Source organism: Budorcas taxicolor, chromosome 18 (genome assembly GCF_023091745.1).
Source record: "Budorcas taxicolor isolate Tak-1 chromosome 18, Takin1.1, whole genome shotgun sequence".
NCBI lineage: Eukaryota > Metazoa > Chordata > Mammalia > Artiodactyla > Bovidae > Budorcas > Budorcas taxicolor.
Window position 1 is genome coordinate 64558618 of NC_068927.1, and position 19887 is coordinate 64578504.

Consider the following 19887-nt stretch of genomic DNA (forward strand, 5'->3'; position numbering starts at 1 on the left):
TGTTGCCACGACCTCTCCCGACTGCGGACTCCATTTCCCAGCGCGCCCCGGGGCTGCGTGGTGACGTCGCGCGCCGGGCGGGTGCCGGTAGATCCTTGGGCGGCGCGGGGCTGGCGGCAGTTCCCGGCGGCCCGGGAGCGGGCGGCGGCGGCGGCGGCGGCAGCAGCAGCTTGGGGCTCGGTGCTCGGCGCTCGCTCGCTCGCTCGTTCGCTCACGGGCGGGCGGGGCGGCGCGATGTCGGGAGAGGACGGCCCCGGGGCGGGCCCCGGGGCGGCGGCAGCAGCGGCCCGCGAGCGGCGGCGGGAGCAGCTGCGGCAGTGGGGGGCGCGGGCGGGCGCCGAGCCGGGCCCCGGGGAGCGGCGCGCCCGCACCGTGCGCTTCGAGCGCGCCGCCGAGTTCCTGGCGGCCTGCGCGGGCGGCGACCTGGACGAGGCGCGCCTGATGCTGCGCGCGGCCGACCCCGGCCCCGGCGCAGAGCTGGACCCCGCCGCCCCGCCGCCCGCCCGCGCCGTGCTCGACTCCACCAACGCCGACGGCATCAGCGCCCTGCACCAGGTCAGCTCCCGGGTCTGCGCCGCCCGGAGCACCCTCCCTCCCCGGCCTGGAGGCACCCCGGCCGGCCCTGCTCTGCGCCGTCGTCCGCGGCGGACCCCCATTCCCCTCCGTCCCACCTGGGGCTCCCCTCTCCCGACCCTGAGCCGCTGGAGCTGACGCTGGCTTTTGCCAATCTGAGCCGCCCTTTCCTGGCCCCGAACCGTCGCTGCCGGCCTCAGCCCGGTGCATCCCCGTCTTGTCACTTCGCTGTGCTCTTTCCCGACCTTGGGGGCTCTCTGCGCCCGTGCGATCGCCACCGGTGCCACCTCGACTCTGCCATCTAGAGTTGGGCCTCCCTCTTTCCTGAGTCTGTGCCCCTTGCAGCCCCACCGGTGCCTCCTGTTCCCCCATAGGTACCACTGCCCCACCCTTCCACCCCCAGCAGCATAGCATCGCCGTCCTCCCTGCCTGTGTTCTCCCTGCCGCCCGGCCTCTCTGCGTGGGGCCGCCTGTCATCCCGGCCCGTGCCATCTGTTGCTATCTAAGGGTGTTCTTTCCTGAGCCCCCGCCTTCGAGGCTCTGTACTCCTGAAGTGGGTGCTTCCCTTGCCCGGGTCAGCTCAGGCCGTCTCCCCTGCCCCCGTTTACCCGCATGCCCTCCGTCATTTCTCTTTCTGGGGCTGTGCCACCTCTTGCCTCCCAAGGCAAGGCCTTCTCCCAGGGGTGTCTCTCCTCCAGGAACTTCCTCTCTCTCTCCTGTTGCTTTGGCCAGGCTTGCATCATCACCCCCCCTTTTTTTCTGGGCTGACTCGAAGCACCCACCTCTTCCTGGCTTTGGGCTGCCTCTCTATCCTCTGGTCACCTTGCATTCTCTGCCTGGATCCCCTCCTGTGAATCTGGGCAGCGCCTCCCTCCTGCAGAGTGTGTCCTCTCTCCCAGCCCCCATCTTGTCACCTTCTCAAGAGATCCCAGAGCCAGGTTACTCCCCTCTGTCCACAGCCTGGGCCCTCGTGCCTTCCCCAGACGCGCCGACCACTGCCTTTGAGCTTCTTCTGTTCCAAAACCAGGCCCACCATAGGCCCCACTACCAGGGTTCCCTCTGGTTCGGGGTGCTCCTGTCGCCCCCCACCCCACCCCCCTTTCCTCAGTGGGGCCATCAGGCACAGTTCACAGAGGACCCCTGTCCCCAAGGCTGTCTCCCTCCTAGTCTCCTCGAATTGGTCCAGTCCCCAACCTTCTCTTCCCTGCCGGAACCCCTAGGGTTTGGTTACTTTGGGACCCAGAGAGGACCCAGGGAAGGAAACCTGGGCAGGGAGCAGGGGGCTGCGGAGGAGGCCGGGAGGGCCCACGTGCCAGCTTCCCAGGAGGAGCAGCAACTCAGGAAGGTAGGCCAGTCCTGAGTTCTGATCTCGGCTCCTCAAGTGAGTGGCTTTGAATGCGGGTCTTTTCTGTGTGCCTCGGGCTTCTTGCCTGTGAATGGGTTGGCAGGGATACCCTGCAGGAAGTGCCTGACGTCCAGTTGGTGGTTGCAGCCCCTGGTCCAGGTGCTGTCTCTCCCCCACCTGCACCCCCAGGCCCGTGCCCTGCAGGAGCCCCAGTGTAGAGGACGGTCCCCCCTCCTGAGGTCCCGCAGGGTCTCAGAGCTCGACACGCCCGGGACAGGGGCCTCAGGTTTCCGAGTCCCCTTCCTGCACTGCCGTCCCTGCCCCGCCTCCCCGGGGCCTTTCTGAAGGCGTTCCTGGCCCTGCCTTTCCTGCTGGGCTGCGCTCCCCAGCTTGTCCCTTGGCCCAGACCCTGCCCGGCAGAAGGCCACCCTGGGATCCCTCTCGGCCTCCTGCTAAAGGCAAGAGGAAGTCACTCGCCAGGGCTCTGCGGGAGGCCTGGAGGGTACCAGGGCATCCATCTGAGGCGCAGAGAAGGGCAGTCGCCCAGCCAGTGAGCGAGCAGGGACGCGGGCCTTTGGGTCTGGGTGTTTGCTGACCAGCTTGTGCCAGTTTGCCCAAGACTGGCCTCGTTTTAGCTCAGAAAGTCCCAGGTCCCAGGAAACCCCCGGACAGGCCCGCGGGATAGTCGCTCATGTTGTCTGGGCGAGTCCGGCAGCTGTGGTTTCTGTTCCCCCTGGAGCAGGTCCCCGGGCGTCAGCTCCCTGCTCTGGCTGTGACCCCAGGAGGTCTCACATCCCAGCCCCTACCCCTCGACAAGGTGACAAGGCCGGTATAGGCTGCCTCATCCCCAGATTACCTGGTAATTAGCAACTGGGGTCTGGGATAGGAAAGACTGTGAGCCAGGATTCTTAGGTGTAAATAGGGAGGGGGTCGGAGAGTCTAGGTTCCCTGGGTCTGAGGGGGGAGGGGCGGGGGACTTAGACCCCCAGGTCTGAGAAGGAGGGCGGGGCCTGGACCCCCGGGTCTGAGGGGGGAGGGGTGGGGGCCCTGGACCCCCAGGTCTGAGGAGGAGGGGCGGGGCCTGGACCCCCAGGTCTGAGGAGGAGGGGCGGGGCCTGGGCCCCCAGGTCTGGGGAGGAGGGTGGGGCCTGGATTCTTGGTCCCTGGCGCCCAGGATGCAGACATCTTTCTCACGGATGCCTGTGCCCGGCCAGGTCCTTGAAAGGGAAAGGCCTGTCTCCCTCCTTGCCCCCCCTCTCATCACCATGGCAACTGGTGGAAATAAACGGTGCCCAGAGTTCATCCCGTTCCCAGGGCATGTGTGGCCCCCCTTTCGCAGCCTGAGTTTCCATGACTTCATGCTCTTGGCCCTCGGAGCTTCCTCCCCTTGCTCCAGGCGGCCGGCCGCGGAGAGGTGAGGGAGTCGGAGGCTAATCTCCCCTGAGGACCCAGGAGGCCAGGTCCACTCCTGTCCCTCAGCCCTGCTCAGGCCCAGTGCCCACCGCGTGTTTGCACGCGTCCCGGGCGAAACCCTTCCTCTGGCCCCGGCCTGGTGCGCTAGCACAGGCAGGGGCTTTGGTCTCCTGGGGCTGGGATCTCTTCCTCCATCAGAGGGGATCCTGACAGCCCTCAGAGTGGGGAAGGTGCCCGTGGACGCCCCATGGTGGGGGGCCCTGTGCCTCTCCTCGGGCCCAGGCCTGGGCACACCCTCTCTCAGCCGCCTCTCCCAGTGTCGGGGTCCTGGCCAGGGCCCTCACCACCGCCCTGCCCCCCCTCCCAGGTTCGCAGGGACCTGTCGACCCCGCCATGGCCTTGGGCCCCAGGGTCTGGCTGTCTCCCTACCAGGGACACGGCAGGGCGGTGGTCAGCTTTCCTGGAGAGTCTGCTGGGTCTGAGGAGGAAGGCCTGGGTCTCTTCCCTTGGGTTCAGCTCTGGGGTCCCATCCTCCATGGTGACTGGGGTGCGTCTCGTGAACAAGCATGGTTCGGGATCCTTACAGCTCCTCTCCTCTCTGGCCAGCTCCTCCTCTCACGGTCCCCAGTGAGCCCCAGAGGCCTGCCTGGCGTGGCCACCGGGAAGCCAGGCTGTGCAGGGCTGGGGGTGCCCTGCGGACATGGTGCCTTCCAGGGCCCTTGGGGTCTTCCTCTGGAGGCTTGCTCGGTCGGCCCTGGGTCCCCCTCGAGGCCCTGGCAGGGTCCTGCCTTGCAAGGCACGCGGAGGGGTCCGGGGTGGTGAGGGTGACCCCCCTGCTGTGCCCCCCAGGCCTGCATTGACGAGAACCTTGAGGTGGTGCGCTTCCTGGTGGAGCAGGGTGCCACAGTGAACCAGGCGGACAACGAGGGCTGGACGCCCCTCCACGTGGCCGCCTCTTGCGGTTACCTGGACATCGCCAGGTGAGGTGGGGAGGGTGGGCGGCCCGCTGGGCGTGCGGCCCGGACGCCTCCGTCCTGACCGCGGCCTGCCCCCACCTCCCCAGGTACCTCCTGAGCCATGGGGCCAACATCGCTGCGGTCAACAGCGACGGGGACCTGCCTCTGGACCTGGCCGAGTCCGACGCCATGGAGGCGCTGCTGAAGGCGGAGATCGCCCGCCGAGGTGGGCCTGGGGCGGGGGGCGGGGCTCCTGCCATCGGGGCCTCCGTTGCCAAGGACCCGGACCCCAGGGTCTCAGTGTGGCCTGGACCCTTTAACCCGAGAAGTCATTGAGGCAGGGCTTGGTTCGTTCTCGGGGTGACTGAGGAACCTGAGTTTGGCGCTTGTCCCGGGTGATGGTGGGTCTTCTCAGGAGTTGTGCTGGGGGCTGGGGGGCAGTGGAGGAATGCCGAGTCTTCTGGGGGTCTGGTCTTCTGTACTGGGGATCACTGCACTCCAGGGTCCTTAACGGGGCCCAGGACCCCCTAAACTGTGCCTGGCCACGCTCAGCTTTCTAGGGGGAGCCTGTGTGACTGCTAGCAGGTCCCCACCTTCCCACGCTCCCTCTCACAGTTGCTGATCACCAGACTGTGGGGAGGACTCGCCCGGCTGCCCCGCGGTGGAGGGCCGGGGGCCGCGGGTGGGAGACAGTGAGCAGCCTCGCCCCGTCCCCAGCATGGCTTCTGGGTGGCCGTCTGCTCCTCCGAGCGGGTCTGGTGACCGCACTGCATCTGTGAGGAGGTGTGAGCGCGGGGCCGGGGGGTCTGGAGGGCCACGGGGGAGGTGCAGGGAGGCTGCTGAAGAACAGCTGAGTGTCCGAGGCGATTCCCAGCTTGGCTGGGGTTGGGAGGGACGAGGCTCCGCCCTGGGCAGGTGGTGTGCCGGTGGCCGCAGGAATCCCTCGAGGCGCCGCTGGTGGGCGAGCTGAGGTCCAGAGCCCTGGTTTGCTTCAGATGTAGGGAGCGAAGTGAAGTAGAGACAGAAGCGGGCTTTTCCTGCCTCCGCTTCTCCACGTTTTCATCTGGACGACTTCACACGCTGAGCCAGGTTTCACTGGCAGTCCGATGGGGGCAGCCTCCACTGAGGCTCACCAGGGTTTTCAGCAGCTTCGTGTAGGTACAGTTGTCTGCGTGTGCGCTTCCTTCACTCTTTAGACACGCGTGGGCTCGTGTTTTCTGTTTTGTCTTTTTAGCGTAGTCACACTAAAGCCTATGTGTCTGTGAGCACATTGAGTTTGGATGATTCTGATCAGCCCCAAAGAAACCCTGGGCTGTGACCCCCAACCTCCCCTTCCCCCTCAGCCCTGGGGGCCACCCATGGGCTTTGTGTGGGGGGTTTGCCTGGCCTGGACATTTTCCGTAAGTGGAATCCTGAAGTGTGGACTCCGAGTTTCCAGCTTCTTGGCGTGATCGCTTGTGCGCCTCCCTCTCTGCGGGGATGGGCCTGCCCAGGTTCCCTCCCCCGGCCCCGCCACCGCACAGGACCAGCCTTCACCCCTCCCCTGTTTACACGGCCCCTCAGCCTGGACCTGATTGCTTGTCAGTTCTGCAGGTTTGGCAGGAACTTGCCAGCAAGTTCTGCGGGGAGACGAATTCCGTCCGCCCTCTTACTGGTGATGTTAACCTTGAGCCTCATTCAGAGGACGCCCAGGTGACTCTGCCATCAAGGCATCTTCTTCCCTTTGTTGTTAAAAAGCAGCCTGCAGGGCGATGCTTGGAGGCTACTGGGGCTGGGTGATCTCTCAGGCCTCTCAATTCCTGCCGGAATTGCTCAGAGCTCTCATCACCTTCTCACGAGGGCCGAAGGTCGTGGGGGGTTGGCTTGCAGGACCGACCAGGCCCAAAGGCCTGGATGCTACTGGGAAGACCGTCCGCTGCACTGCTGCGGGTGGGGCACAGCTGCCTCTGAAACCCGGAGGCTTCAGTGACGTGGCTCCACGGTGCCTGTCCTGACGTGAGGCCTCACTGGACTGTGCTGGGCAGAATCTGTGCTTTACCACAGTTTTAAGAGGAAGACAATTCGTGGGCCTCTGTAACTGAAGTCTAGGAGTTATGTGGACTTCGGGCATAGCTTGATCCAGGGGCGCAGACACGGTCGGAAGCCTTCCTCCCATCTCTCTGCTGAGCTCTGTGTTGGCTTCCCTCCTAGGCTGGTTCTCTCGGTGAGGCACTTAGCGTGGCTCCCAGCAGTGCAGGCTGACCCCCTGGCGGAACTAGAGCTAGACTTCTCAGCAGCCCCAGCCCCAGCCCTCTGCCCTTAGGGCCGCCCTGGTCACAGCCTGCCCTGAGCCAGTCGTGTGGCAAGGAGGACGGTCAGGCCTGGTGATGCAGCTGCCCTTGGAGCCGGGCTGTGGGCCCCTCACGTTGGAGCCACGTAGGGTGAGAGCAGGGGTGAGGACAAGCAGGGAGGGGCCTGGACGCTGGTAGCTCCAAGCGACAGCTCCTCCCCAGACACTGTGCTCACAGCCTGGGCCTCAGGGGCCAGCCGGAGCCCAGGACCCCCTGGCCATTTTGCTCAGAAGGGCCACGGTCAGACCCACAGGGACTTGGAACTGGGCTGGAAGGAATCCCGACATCAGGACAGGGATGCGGGCTGGTTACTTTCAGAGCTGGGCAGCTTTGACAGGCAGTTCCAGTCCTGGCAAGGCCCAGCCACGGCACTCTTTTCTCTGGCTGGCAGGCACGTGGGTGATTCTAGCCTCCGTGTGAACAGCTAGATGGACGGCATGGATTGTAGCTGGAGATCCTCACTCCCGGTGCTCCAGCAGTTCCACACCCTCCCCCTCGCGCTTCACAGTGTCAAGAGGCTGTCAGTTCAGTCACTCAGGCCTGTCCAAATCTTTCCGACCCCAGGGACTGCAGCACGCCAGGCTTCTCTGTCCATCACCAACTCCAGGCTTGCTCAGACTCAGGTCCGTCGACTCGGTGATGCCATCCAACCACCTCATCCTCTGTTGCTCCCTTCTCTTCCTGCCTTCAATCTTTCCCAGCGCCAGGGTCTTTTTAAATAAGTCAGCTCTTTTTTTTCTGTTCAGGTGGTCAGAGTATTGGAGCTTCAGCATCAGTCCATCCAATGAATATTCGGGGTTGATTTCCTTTAGGATGGACTGGTTTGATCTCCTTGCAGTCCAAGGGACTCTCAAGAGTCTTCTCCAACACCACAGCTCAAAAGCATCAATTCTTCGGTGCTCAGCTTTCTTCACAGTCCAACTCTCACATCCATACATGACTACTGGGAAAACCATAGCTTTGACTAGACGGACCTTTGTTGGCAAAGTAATGTCTCTGCTTTTAATATGCTGTCTAGGTTGGTCACAGCTTTTCTTCCAAGAAGCAAGCGTCTTTCAATTTTATGGCTGCAGTCACCATCTGCAGTGATTTTGGAGCCCAGAAAAATAAAGTCAGCCACTGTTTCCCCATCTGTTTGCCATGAAGCAGTGGGACCGGATGCCATGATCTTAGTTTCTGAATGTTGAGCTTTAAGCCACCTTTTTCAGTCCTCTTTCACTTTCATCAAGAGGGTTTTAAGTTCTTTTTCACTTTCTGTGGTAAGGCTGGTGTCATCTGCATGTCTGAAGCTGTTGATACTTCTCCCGGCAATCTTGATTCCAGCTTGTGCTTCAACCAGCCCAGCATTTTGCATGATGTACTCTGCATATAAGTTAAATAATGATAAGAAGAAGTGAAATCGCTCAGTCGTGTCCGACTGTTTGCGACCCCATGGACTATAGCCTACCAAGCTCCTCCATCCATGGAATTTTCCAAGCAATAGTACTGTACTGGGTTGCCATTTCCTTCTCCAAGTTAAATAAGCAGGGTGACAATATACAGCCTTGACGTACTCTGTTTCTTATTTGGAACCAGTCTGTTCCATGTCCAGTTCTAACTGTTGCTTCCTGACCTGCACACAGATTTCTCAGGAGGCAGGTCAGGTGGTCTGGTATTCCCATCTCTTTCAGAATTTTCCATAGTTTGTTGTGATCCACATAGTCAAAGGCTTTGCATAGTCAATAAAGCAGAAGTAGATGTTTTGGGGGAGCTCTCTTGCTATTTTGATGATCCAGTGGATGTTGGCCATTTGATCTCTGGTTCCTTTGCCTTTTCTAACTCCAGCTTGAACATCAGGAAGTTCACGGTTCACGTATTGCTGAAGCCTGCCTTGGAGAATTTTGAGCATTACTTTACTAGCGTGTGAGATGAGTGCAATTTTGCGGTAGTTTGAGCATTCTTTGGCATTGCCTTTCTTTGGGACTGGAATGAAAACTGACATTTTCCAGTCCTGTGGCCACTACTGAGTTTTCCAAATTTGCTGGCATATTGAGTGTAGCACTTTCAGAGCATCGTCTTTCAGGATTTGAAACAGCTCCACTGGAATTCCATCACCTCTACTAGCTTTGTTCGTAGTGATGCTTCCTAAAGCCCACTTGACTTCACATTCCAGGATGTCTGGCTCTAGATGAGTGATCACACTATTGTGATTATCTGGGTCGTGAAGATCTTTTTTGTACAGTTCCTCTGTGTGTTCTTGCCACCTCTTCCTAATATCTTCTGCTTCTGTTAGGTCCATACCATTTCTGTCCTTTATTGAGCCCATCTTTGCATGAAATGTTCCCTTGGTATCTCTAATTTTCTTTATTATTATTATTATTAATTTTTTTAAATTTTATATTTTTACTTTACAATACTGTATTGGTTTTGCCATACATTGACATGAATCCACCACAGGTGTACATGAGTTCCCAACCCTGAACCCCCCTCCCACCACCCTCTAATTTTCTTGAAGAGATCTCTAGTCTTTCCCACTCTGTTGTTTTCCTCTTTCTTTGCATTGATCACTGAGGAAGGCTTTCTTATCTCTCCTTGCTATTCTTTGGAACTCTGCATTCAGATGGATGTATTCTGAGGGAGCTCCTCATTCAGCTGAGAGGGTGAAGGTGGGCCAACAGCAAATCCAGAAGGGATCAGTCAGTAACCTGTAGATTAATGATCTGTGATAGGCGAAACTGCCAGGGGGATATGCAAAAGAGTGGGTGTGGTCATTAGCCATTAAAACTTTATTTACAAACATAGGCTCTGTCCAGAAGAGGCAAATCCGCAGTGCCAGGAAGCGGATGAGTGGTTGTCAGGCTCTGGGGAGGGACTGCTTGATGGGGTAAGAGGTTTCCGTCTGGGGTAATGAGAAGGTTCAGGTACAGATAGATAGCGTTGATGGCGGCACATGGTGAATGTCCTAAAAGCCGCTGAATCGCAGGTTTGGTGAAGTAGATAAATCTGTGTGAACTGAACAGCTTGCTGCACGCACAGGTGCTGGTTTGCCCCCCTCCATCAGGAGTTCTGTTTATAAACACGGGCGAATCTCCGCAAAAAGCAAAACTGCAGAAGGATGCATTTGAACAGGCAGGACACTAACTGGCTGCAGAGAAAGGTCTGCAAACCCTGCCTTTCCCTGCCCGCCAAGCGCCTGTGTCTATAATAGGACTGAATGTAAGTGATTCCCTTTAAGGAGGTCGGGCGGGAGGGGGCGGGTCTCTGAGTCCCGGGCACTTTCCTGGCCTGCGGGTGAGCCTTCACCAGCCAGACCTTCCTGGAATAGTCCCCCTGGGACTCCCTCAGCCAGGGCACCCTGAGGCGATCCCAGCGGAGTTGAGTCCCAGTGCCCAGCTGCCAGACCCCGACAGGGTTTGCAACCTTGTAGTAAGGGTGTGCCAAGGTTCCTGCTCCTGAAAGCAAATTCATGAAGGCGGTTAGCTCCGGGGCCCCTGGTACTGCTGTGAGCTGAGCGCTGAGCAGGTGCTTCTCTGCCTGCACTGTCCAGTGGGAAGCCAGAGACAGCCACACGCATAATCAAGGATTTCCAAGAAGGCACTTTTAAAAATAGAAACAGGTGAGGTTCATTTTAGGAGCATGGTTTACCTAATCCGAACGTCCAGGGCGCTGTCATTTCTGCGCCCAGGGCACTGTCATTTCTGCGTGCGATCAGTGTAAGGGACTATTCGTGAGCTGCTGCCTGTCCTTTCTACGCTTGGCAATCCGGCATGTTGGCTGTCTGCAGCCTGGCTCAGCAGCTGCTCTGTGGCTGCACGGCTGCCGACCACATGCAGGACGGCTCCGCCCTCGGCCACACGTGGGCAGGTGAGCAGTTCCGCAGTGGGAAAAACAGCACACAGGAACAAAGCTCCCCGGAGGAGCACACGGCCCCTAGAGGAGATGCCTGTTTCTGACTGCCATCTTGACCGCTCTTAATGGGCAAACCACAGATTCTCAGTGACGGCTGGAAGGGACTGTTCCGCCCTCAACAGGGCTGCCTGTTCTCAATCCAGAATCGACTTCTGTTTCATGTAAAGCTTCCCCTTACCCTCGCATTGGTGAGTTCAGAGCACTTTTCCTGACACCGAGGAGAGAGGAAGCATGCTGGCCCCTCCCCAGACGGTGCAGGGGGTGGCTGGTGAGAAGGTGTTGTCGCCCCAGTGGCCTGGGCATCCTCAGTGGCTTCTGCTTGCTTTGTCATCTCGTGAGTGATCCACGTGACAAAACACAGGAAGATGCCGGGCTAAGGATCGTATCAGTAGTGAAAGGGGGAGGTGAGACCCAAGAGTGCCCCCAGCCCCAGCAGGGACCCTCAGTGGAACCCACGGCTGCCCGTTGGGGAAGTGGCAGTGCTGGTCCCAGCTCCCTGGAGCCCCAGAGGAGCTCACACAGGCCAGGTGCCGCCCTGGGTCTCGCGGGGGGCACCCCACCTCTTACCGCTTCTGGTCCTCCCAGGTGTGGACGTGGAGGCAGCCAAACGGGCGGAGGAGGAATTGCTGCTTCACGACACAAGGTGCTGGCTGAATGGGGGCGCCATGCCCGAGGCACGGCACCCCCGCACGGGCGCCTCTGCCCTGCACGTGGCCGCCGCCAAGGGTTACATCGAAGTGATGAGGTGAGCCGGGCCTCCTCCCCTGTCCTCGCACCCAGCCCCCGTCCCTTGTCTCCATCGTATGCCTTCCTGAGGGTTTTGTCTGTTCCCGCCCCTTTCTCACTATGCACTAAGGACATGCAGCCTTAGCTGCACCCACGTCTTGATGTGCAGGCTTCTCACTGCCCTTCAGTTTAAGACAATTTCCAGCATGTAATCTTCTTTGACCCAGAGATCATTTGGAAGCATGTCGTTAATTTACAAATACACGGGGTTTTCTAGTCATGGTTTCATTAGAGCCGTGCTTCCTCTCATTGCACTTCGCCAATAATATTTTCTTTTTTAACAAATTGAAGATTTGCAGCAGCCCTGCATTGTCAGATGACGGTGAACGTTTTTTAGCAAAATGAAGTGTTTTTTAAGATACATACATTGGGTTTTATTTCAGACAGAATGCTATTGCACACGTAATAGACTTAAGTTTTACAGGCACTGGCGAACCGGAACAGTTCACGTGACCTGCTGTGTTGCAGTAAAGCCAGCTGGTTGTCTGGAGCCAAACCCCCCATATTCCCGAGTCCGCCTGTGCTCATTTCCCAGCTTAATCTCGCTGTGGTCCGAGAGCAGATTCTCTGTGAGTCCTGATTCCTGAGATCCGTCGAGGTTTGCTTCATACCCTAGTCAGTGTCAGCCAGGAAAGAAGTGTGCTGTCAAGGACAGCGCTGTATATAGGTTATCAGGTCAGCTTTGTACTCGTGCTGTTTGAATCTTCTGTATCACTAGTGATTCTTCTTTTTCCCATCTGCCGCTGCTGTCAGTTGCTGTGAAAGAATGTGGTGGAATGTGGTGGAATGTCTCACCACGCCTGCGGGGCTTTCCTGTCTCTCCCTGTCTTTGTGTCAGATTTCGTGCTGCAGGTTTCAAGGCCGTCATTCGGTGTGCACAGAGTTTAATTTGTTGCCGTGCGCGCTCCCTCTCTCTCATCCCCACCTCGGTCTTGTCCCGTTTCTGACCGCCTCACCCTTTCCTGTCAGAGTAGCTGGTTCTGCTGCTTGTCAGGTTCCCCTGCCCTCTCTTTATTTTCCCTTTATATTGAGTATGACAATGGAGTTCTGGCGAATCCCTCCATCTCTGCTCACTTCTGTGTTAATGAATTTTTAGGAAGGTTTTCCGGGGGAGCTCTTTGATGGACTAGTGTTTAGGGTTCTGGGCTTTCACTGCTGTGGCCTGAGTTCAGTCTCTGCTCAGGGAACTGAGGTTCCGCAGGCTGCACGGAATGGCTGGAGAAGAAGGGAATGTTTTCCAGTAAGGAACTTAAGATGACCCCTGATAGCTTGGGGCTCGGCTGGCTCCTCTAATTTGGAGGTAGGGTGCCCCATCCTCTGTAGTTCCAGGCCCAGGTCCTGTATGCTCTGGGCACCTGTTCATCCCAGGGCAGATCCCTGTGGCAAGGAGGATGGGACACTCTGAATGGTCAGGCCTGGTAGCGTGGCCAGCCCCGGATGCTGTGCCCTTTCCTGCCTGAGACTTCCCCTCCTGAGTCTCAGCTGGCTGCTTCAGCTCCTGCCATTGCATCTGCATCCCACGCAGCCAGCAGGAAGGAGGCGGAGGGCCAAAGGAGTGAATGTCCGTTTCTTCTAAGAGAACAATCCAGAAGTGATATACACACTTGGCGCTGACATCCCCATTTGCCAGACCCTACTCAGCTGGCCATTCCTAGCTGTGAGAGACAGAGATTCTAGATCCTGTGGTCCATGGTGGTGGTGATCTTCTGGGAAAGGACCCTCTAAGCCGGGGTTCCGTCTTGGCACTGGCTTTTGGTCCCGATCGGTCCTTGCTGGGGGGCGGTCCTCTGCGTTGTTGGAGGTTTTGGGGCATCCTCAGCCTACCCACTGGTGCCCCCGGCACCGCCCCTACGTTGTGACGGCCAGAAACGTCTCCAGACGCCCCCTGGCGGCAGCGTCGTCCTGGCTGAGAACCGCTGCCCCGAGCCAGTGGGCTCCTGGAACCCTGCTGCCCCCACGCCGCCTTTCTCTATGCTTGGGCACTGGGGAACCCCTCCTCCACCTCCGCCGGGGGTATTCCAGCACAGGGGAGGTGTCAGGAGTCGAGCGCTGAAGGTTCAGGGAGCAGGGTCCTGGAGGCCCCGTGATAGGCTGGGGAGGGGTCAGAGCCGGTGGCGGGAGGGTCTCCTTGGGGAGGGGCGCCTCAAGGCCCAGGCCTGTTTTCGGTCCTGTCACAGCTGATTCTGACTATGGCCCCTGGCCCCGAGCCCCTGTCTCGGCCCTTGAACCCAGCCCTCCCCGGCCCCCAGGCTGCTCCTCCAGGCTGGCTACGACCCGGAGCTGCGTGATGGCGACGGCTGGACGCCCCTGCATGCCGCGGCCCACTGGGGTGTGGAGGATGCCTGCCGCCTGCTGGCGGAGCACGGCGGGGGCATGGACTCGCTGACCCACGCGGTGAGGGCCTGGCCTGGCTCCCCGGGGCTGCAGGGCAGGAGGGCCCCCACCTCTGCCTCCTCCTCACCTGCCTTAATCCCCGCCCACCCAGGGGCAGCGTCCCTGTGACCTGGCAGACGAGGAGGTGCTGAGCCTGCTGGAGGAACTGGCCCAGAAGCAGGAGGACGTGAGTCTCCATCCGCAGTTGGGACCTGGGGCCCCCGCGAACCTGGGGAGCTGCCCTTCCCTGGCCAGTGCTGGGGCCCAGCGGGGAGCTGTGATAAGCAGCACCTCGGGGTGCCGATGGGGCTGGTCATCCCTGGGATGTCCCCGCACCAGCGCTGGGCCAGGCCTTGTCACTGGAAAAACTCAGAAGGAAGGGGCGGACGGCTTGGATTTGGGATCTGAGTCCCAGCTCTGCCCTTGATTTGCTGCATGAGCTCAGACCAGTCCGGTAGCCTCTCCATTTTCTCAGGAAAATGGGCAGAATACTAAACAGCGCATGCACTTCATGAGTTACACGTGCTGTTACATGGAACATGGTCTTGAAATGAGTGGCGTATATGTTACTGACCAAAAGCATTCAGAACCCCGCCTGTCTCATAGTGCTCTGAGGTAGCAGGAATCATCTGAGGTCTCCCGGGTCAGATCCCTGTTTAAAGCTTGGCCGCGGCGACATTGAGGGAGAAGGTGGTGTTTCCGGCTTGGTGGGCTGGAGGCGCGGGGGCACGCACGTGTTGAGGGAGCTGCGCTGTGCAGAGGCTGGGGGAGGAACCAGATGGTACCCGGAGTTGGGGGGGCGGGCGGGGACAGGGGCAGACCCCAAAGGGCCTTGAGAGCCAGGCAGGAGCAGGTGAGGGGGCCGGGGGCCCCCGTGGGGTTAGTGGGTGAGGCAGGGTCTCTGGGCACTGAGGGCACAGAGGAAGCCTGAGGGCGTCTGGGGGACCTGCAGCACTTGAGGTTTGCTGAGAGGAGAGGCGGAGCCGCGGGGCCGGCTCAGGTGTGAAGACTTGGGCAGAACACCCGCCCAGAGCGAGCTGTGGGGGAGGCAGCTGTGTCCGGGTGTGCCGGGGGTCCCGGGAGGCGGAGGCTCCAGGAGTACTCACTGGAGACCCAGGGCGCGGTGCAGACGAGTCCACAAAGCACCCGGTCCACCCCCCAGCACAGCTCTGTGTGGGACCCAGGAGGGTCTGCCTGTCCTGCCCCCCTCCCAGCAGCCCCTTCCCCCTTGCAGCTTCGGAACCAAAAGGAAGCTGCCCAGAGCCGGGGCCTGGAGTCCCAGGGGCCCTCCAGCAGCAAACACCGAAGGTAGGGGGTGGCGCCCTGCGGGAAGTGGGCTGGAGGCCCCCCAGGGCTTGGGCCCCAGCACCCACCCTCCCCTTTCCACCAGGAGCTCCGTGTGCCGTCTGAGCAGCCGCGAGAAGATCTCCCTCCAAGACCTGTCCAAGGAGCGCCGGCCTGGGGGTGCAGGGGGCACCCCCATCCGGGACGAGGACGAGGGAGAAGAAGCCCCCTCAGGTGAGGGGCCGGGGGCCTGGACCCCCGGGTCTGAGGGATGAGGAGGGGTTGACGCTTCTTCTGAGGTCTCCGTCTTCCCACCTCACAGAGCCATCCCCTGCAGAATGCAGAGCCCTCAACGGGGTCTCCTCCCCGCCGCCCTGTAGCCCTGGGAGCCCCGTGGTGAGTGGGGGCCTGGGGGTGGGGCGGGGTTGCCCCGAGCCTACCGTCAGGGCCGCGGGGTGCAGACTGCGCGCCCAGAACCCTCTGGGGCTCCTGCGGCCTTTCCCTGGCTGTTCCCGTCCCCGGCGGTAGTTTGCTGTGGTCCTTCTGGGGGCAGCATGTGAAATTCTTGAGAAGGGCCCTGTCGTAGTAACGGAGACCTTTCTCTTCGCCAGACCCCCGAGGAGGCCGCCTTCTCCAGGCGCTTTGGCCTCCAGAAGACGGGCAGCTCCGGGGCTCTGGGACCCGCGGACTGGCGCGGAGCTGAGGGCGCTCCGGGGGCCGGGCTGCAGCGCTCTGCATCCTCCTCGCGGCTGGAGGGTGCATCCACTCAGGTGAGCACTGCGGGGAGGCCCGTTGAGCAGATCCTGCCCAGCGGGGAGAGTAGCTGCCTGTCTCCTCTCTCCGCAGGGCCGGGAGCCCCGTCTTGCCAGAGTCCCCCCCACCCCCTCCCAGAAGGTGCCGGAGCCCTCTTCCCCGTGAGTACAGCGGGACAGCCCCTCTGAGGTGGGGGGGAGGTCCGGGTTCCTGTCTTGTACCTGGGGTTCTCTGGGGTCTTCTCCCTGGCTCCCACTACTCCTGGCCTCAGTTTCCCTTTCAGTGCTGCAAGTAAAAGCACCCAAGGCTGCGGTGTTCTGGCTTCCCGGGGGCCCCTGCCCCCTCTCCCGCCCTCCTCTCTGACTCAGGCCCTGCGCTGCAACCTCCCCCTTCACACCCACAGGGCTTCCTTCCTCCTGCTCAGGTCTGTTTAAATGTCAGCTTCTCTGGGAGGCCCACCACCTGCCCTGCGCTCACCCCCGCAGCGTGCGGGCACACCTCCAGGCTCCGGTCCTGCCTCGTTTTTCCCCAGACTACCTTATCCTCTTGACATTGTGTGACCCTGTCTTCTTGTGGTTATGGTTCTCATGTTGCATCGTTTCTGCTCAGAGTTGACTCATGGGGCAGAGATTATTCGTTTCCTTAGCTTGCTTTGTGTGGGTGCCCACCACGTAAGGCGAGCTTGAGTAATACTTGCCAATTGAATGAATTCACACAGGTCTGAGATCTCCAGGCCTCCTCCTCCCTTGGGTAACTCCACTCCTCACCCCAGGACCCCCGAGCCCGAGTCCCCGGTGAAGCCCCATGTCCCCGTAGCCTCCGCAGCGCCCCCAGCGGACTCCCGGGACCGCCGGAGGTGAGGCGAGACCCCTGCGATACCCAGGAGTCCGGAGCTGGTGGGGGTGGACCTGGGGAAGCTGGTCTCAGGGTCCTCTGGCTGAACTCGACTCCCCCTGGGGGTGTCGGCCATGGGACAGGACAGGGTCCAGAGGAGCCCTCTCTGAAGTCGGGCCCCTCACTCAGGACCTACCAGATGCCAGTGCGGGACGAGGAGTCTGAGTCTCAGCGGAAAGCGCGCTCTCGCCTCATGCGCCAGTCCCGGAGGTCCACGCAGGTGTGGGAGGGGCCGGACCCCGGGTCTGAGGGAGGAGGGGCCGGGGGCCTGGACTCCATCCTGAAGGGGCTGGCCCCCCCATCCCGACTGCCCGCTCCCCGTGCAGGGTGTGACCCTGACGGACCTGAAGGAAGCAGAGAAGGCCGCTGGAAAGGCCCCGGAGGCAGAGAAGTCGAAGTCGAGCGTGCAGAGCCTGGTGAGAGGGGTCAGGTGACCGGTCAGTGGGTGGGACGAGACGCCCTCATCCTCTGACCCCGGCCCCTCCCCACAGGACCCTTCCCGGAGACCCCGAGTCCCTGGGGTCGAGAGCACTGACGGCCCTGCCCAGAGAGGTGAGGCTGGTCTCTGGGAGGTCGTCCTCCTGGCCCGTGTTCGGTTTTCCTGGGGTTCGGGCCCAGGGACCCCTCGCCCTGCATTGGGCTGATTCCTGCCCCTCCCCCAGCAGAGGCGCCCGACGGGCAAGGGCAGGGGCCGCAGGCGGCCAGGGAGCCCCGCAGAGTCGGCAAGGAGTGGAGGGGCCCTGCCGAGGTGAGGGGTGGCGCCCCGCGGGCCGCGGGTGGGCCTGGGGGCGGGCCCAGCTCTCCTCCCCGCTGAACCTCACCTCCGCCCGCAGGGGGAGGAGGCGGAGCCAGCGCCGGCCGACCGCAGCCCAGAATCCAGGTACGGGGCGGGCAGGCCGGGTCTGGGCTGTCACGGGGCCGTGGGCGCCCCGTGACGGCCTCCCCGCCCCCACCCCAGCACTCCCGAGGGCGACCCCTCATCCCGCAGGCAGCGGGATCTCAACCCAGACCCAGAGCCGGACCCGGACGAGCCGGACGGAGGCTTCAGGAAGGTTCGCGACCCCACCGTTAACGGAGTCCCCATCACTCGGCTTTGTATCCCTGCCCCGCCGTCCCCTGCCCTGGGGCCCTGCCTGACCCACCCGGGCACTCTGCGCCCTTCCGGCCTCAGCCGGGCCGCAGCCACCCACCCCCACCCCCGCAAGTCTGCCGCGTCTCCGCCGGCGAGCCTGACGCCCTGTCCCTCCTGGGCCCGCAGCTGTACGCCGAGCTGCGCAGTGAGAACGAGCGCCTTCGCGAGGCCCTGACGGAGACCACCCTGCAGCTGGCGCAGCTCAAGGTGGACCTGGAGCGCGCCACGCAGGTGAAGAGCCGGGGCCCTGGAGGCGAGGGGGTTGGCGAGGGTGCGGGTGCCGGCTCCGGGTCTCCGGGAGGGAGGACCAGCCGGAGCGCCCAAGGCTGAGGGGCCCAGAATGGCTGGTGAGATCCTTGGGGGGAGGAGTCTGGGCCACGAGGGGGTTGGGGGCGGGGCCAATACCCCAGGGGCGGGGCGGGGCCTGAGCAGTGCCGGGTGGTTTGAGCCCTCCGCGAGTCCCGGCTGCCTTTACCCTCCTCTACTGGTCTCCCCTTTTGCCCGTGGCCTTGCGGCTGCTTGTATAACTCCCGCTCTTTTTTTGTCCTCCCCAGAAGCAGGAGCGCTTTGCAGAGAGGCCTGCCCTTCTGGAGCTGGAGAGATTCGTGAGTACGGCTGGCCAGGGTGGGACTAGAGATGTCCCGGCCTTACGAGCCCTTACGGTCTGGAGGAAGAGGTCCACATTGATCTCTGCCTTTTCCTCGCCCTTCTCCACCATACTTGACCCCCAGTTCCCCACCCCGCCCTCACCTTCCCCTGTTTATTCCAGGAGCGCAGGGCCCTGGAGCGAAAGGCAGCCGAACTAGAGGAGGAGCTGAAGGTGAATGCTAGCGGGGAGCTGACGGCAGAGAGCCTTGGTCGGCCGTGGGTTCAGCCTGCCCAGGGCCACCTGGCTGACCCGTCTTCCCACCTCACAGGCCCTGTCCGACCTTCGGGCTGACAACCAGCGGCTCAAGGATGAGAACGCAGCCCTGATTCGTGTCATCAGCAAACTCTCCAAGTGACTCCGGAGGAGCCCCTCCCCTGCACCCATATTTATACAGCTGCTTCTGCCACACGCACCCCTTCCCCTGCGTGAGCACTAGTGACAGGGCTCCCGGGGGAGTCTCTGAGAAGCCATAACCTCCGCTCGGGACCTCCAGGCTGGGAGGGGAATACAGAGAGCCCAGGAGCCAAGGGGGCCCCATCAGAGGCCAGGATGGAGGTGGGAGGCCGAGCCAGGAAGGGGGACGTCGCTGAGCAGGGACTGGGGCTGGAGGTGGGACCAGGAAGGGACCGAGGACCAAGAAGCACCGAGACCAGGAACCAGGACCAGAGTGGCCGCCCAGAGGTCCCCCTCTCACGTGTGATGTCACCCTCACCACCCCTCCCGCTCCGGAACAGGGATCCGAGAATGTGCCAAGAGCCCCGCCGGCGTCGGTCAGGTGGGCCTGTATATAGGGTCCGCGTGCAATAGGGAGGGATGTCTTCTATTTTTTGCAGCCCCCTCCCCGCCCACCGTCCGGGGCAGGGGGAGAAGGTATTTTCGAGACAAAGCACAGGCACCACAAATAAAAGTCGTGAAGTTGCCACTCAGTGACTACGTCCTTGGCTGGAGGCGGGGCTCCACTTCCTGCTGATGTGCTGCCCAGACCACAGGACCGAGCGGGTGCGGTGCTGAAGGGCGGGAAGAGGCTTCAAGAAGAGCACTCAGTTGGAGCAAAGGCTCCCAATCAGGGCTGACGTCGTCAAAAGTTGGGTTGGCACGAAGCAGGCAGGGTCAGTCAGGCAAGGGATGGGGCTGCGATTATTGGGCTGGGGAGCTTGGCTCTTGCCATCAGTTTTTGAAACAAATTTGCATCAGTTACCAGCATTTAAAGTTTGGGGATTAGGAATCTAATAGTACAAGCTGTTCAGTTCAGCGTGGCAATAGTCGGCTGGAGCCCAATAGGAGCCATCCTCTAAGGTTAGGCATTCATTCATTCATTCACTTGATCATTTGGGGTCCTGTTCTACTTGCCAGGCCCTGACCTGCCTATCGATGATGCAGTGAATGAGACAGGTAAAGATCCAATCCATTTTAGAGGAGAGTCAGGAGGCATCTAGTAACAAGTGTGTTGCACTTGGTGGTGCTGAGGGGGGAAGCAGGGGCAGCAGGGGTTAGGGAGGCTGGTGTGCACG

At 61.2% G+C, this 19887-nt stretch overlaps 1 protein-coding gene across 1 annotated transcript; it reads left to right on the plus strand.

The window, feature by feature from the left end:
• The first annotated feature begins 234 nt into the window (after window positions 1–234).
• On the plus strand, window positions 235–19291 carry PPP1R12C (protein phosphatase 1 regulatory subunit 12C). Its single transcript, XM_052655800.1, has 22 exons — window positions 235–555; window positions 4181–4311; window positions 4395–4513; window positions 11091–11250; window positions 13541–13685; window positions 13777–13851; window positions 14899–14972; window positions 15055–15182; window positions 15271–15344; window positions 15560–15718; window positions 15795–15862; window positions 16420–16557; window positions 16725–16815; window positions 16922–17011; window positions 17087–17147; window positions 17258–17343; window positions 17429–17475; window positions 17554–17647; window positions 17854–17958; window positions 18282–18332; window positions 18497–18547; window positions 18645–19291. The coding sequence occupies exons 1-22, from the start codon at window positions 235–237 to the stop codon at window positions 18729–18731; spliced, it is 2355 nt and encodes a 784-aa protein (XP_052511760.1). The 3' UTR covers window positions 18732–19291.
• Window positions 19292–19887: the final 596 nt, after the last annotated feature.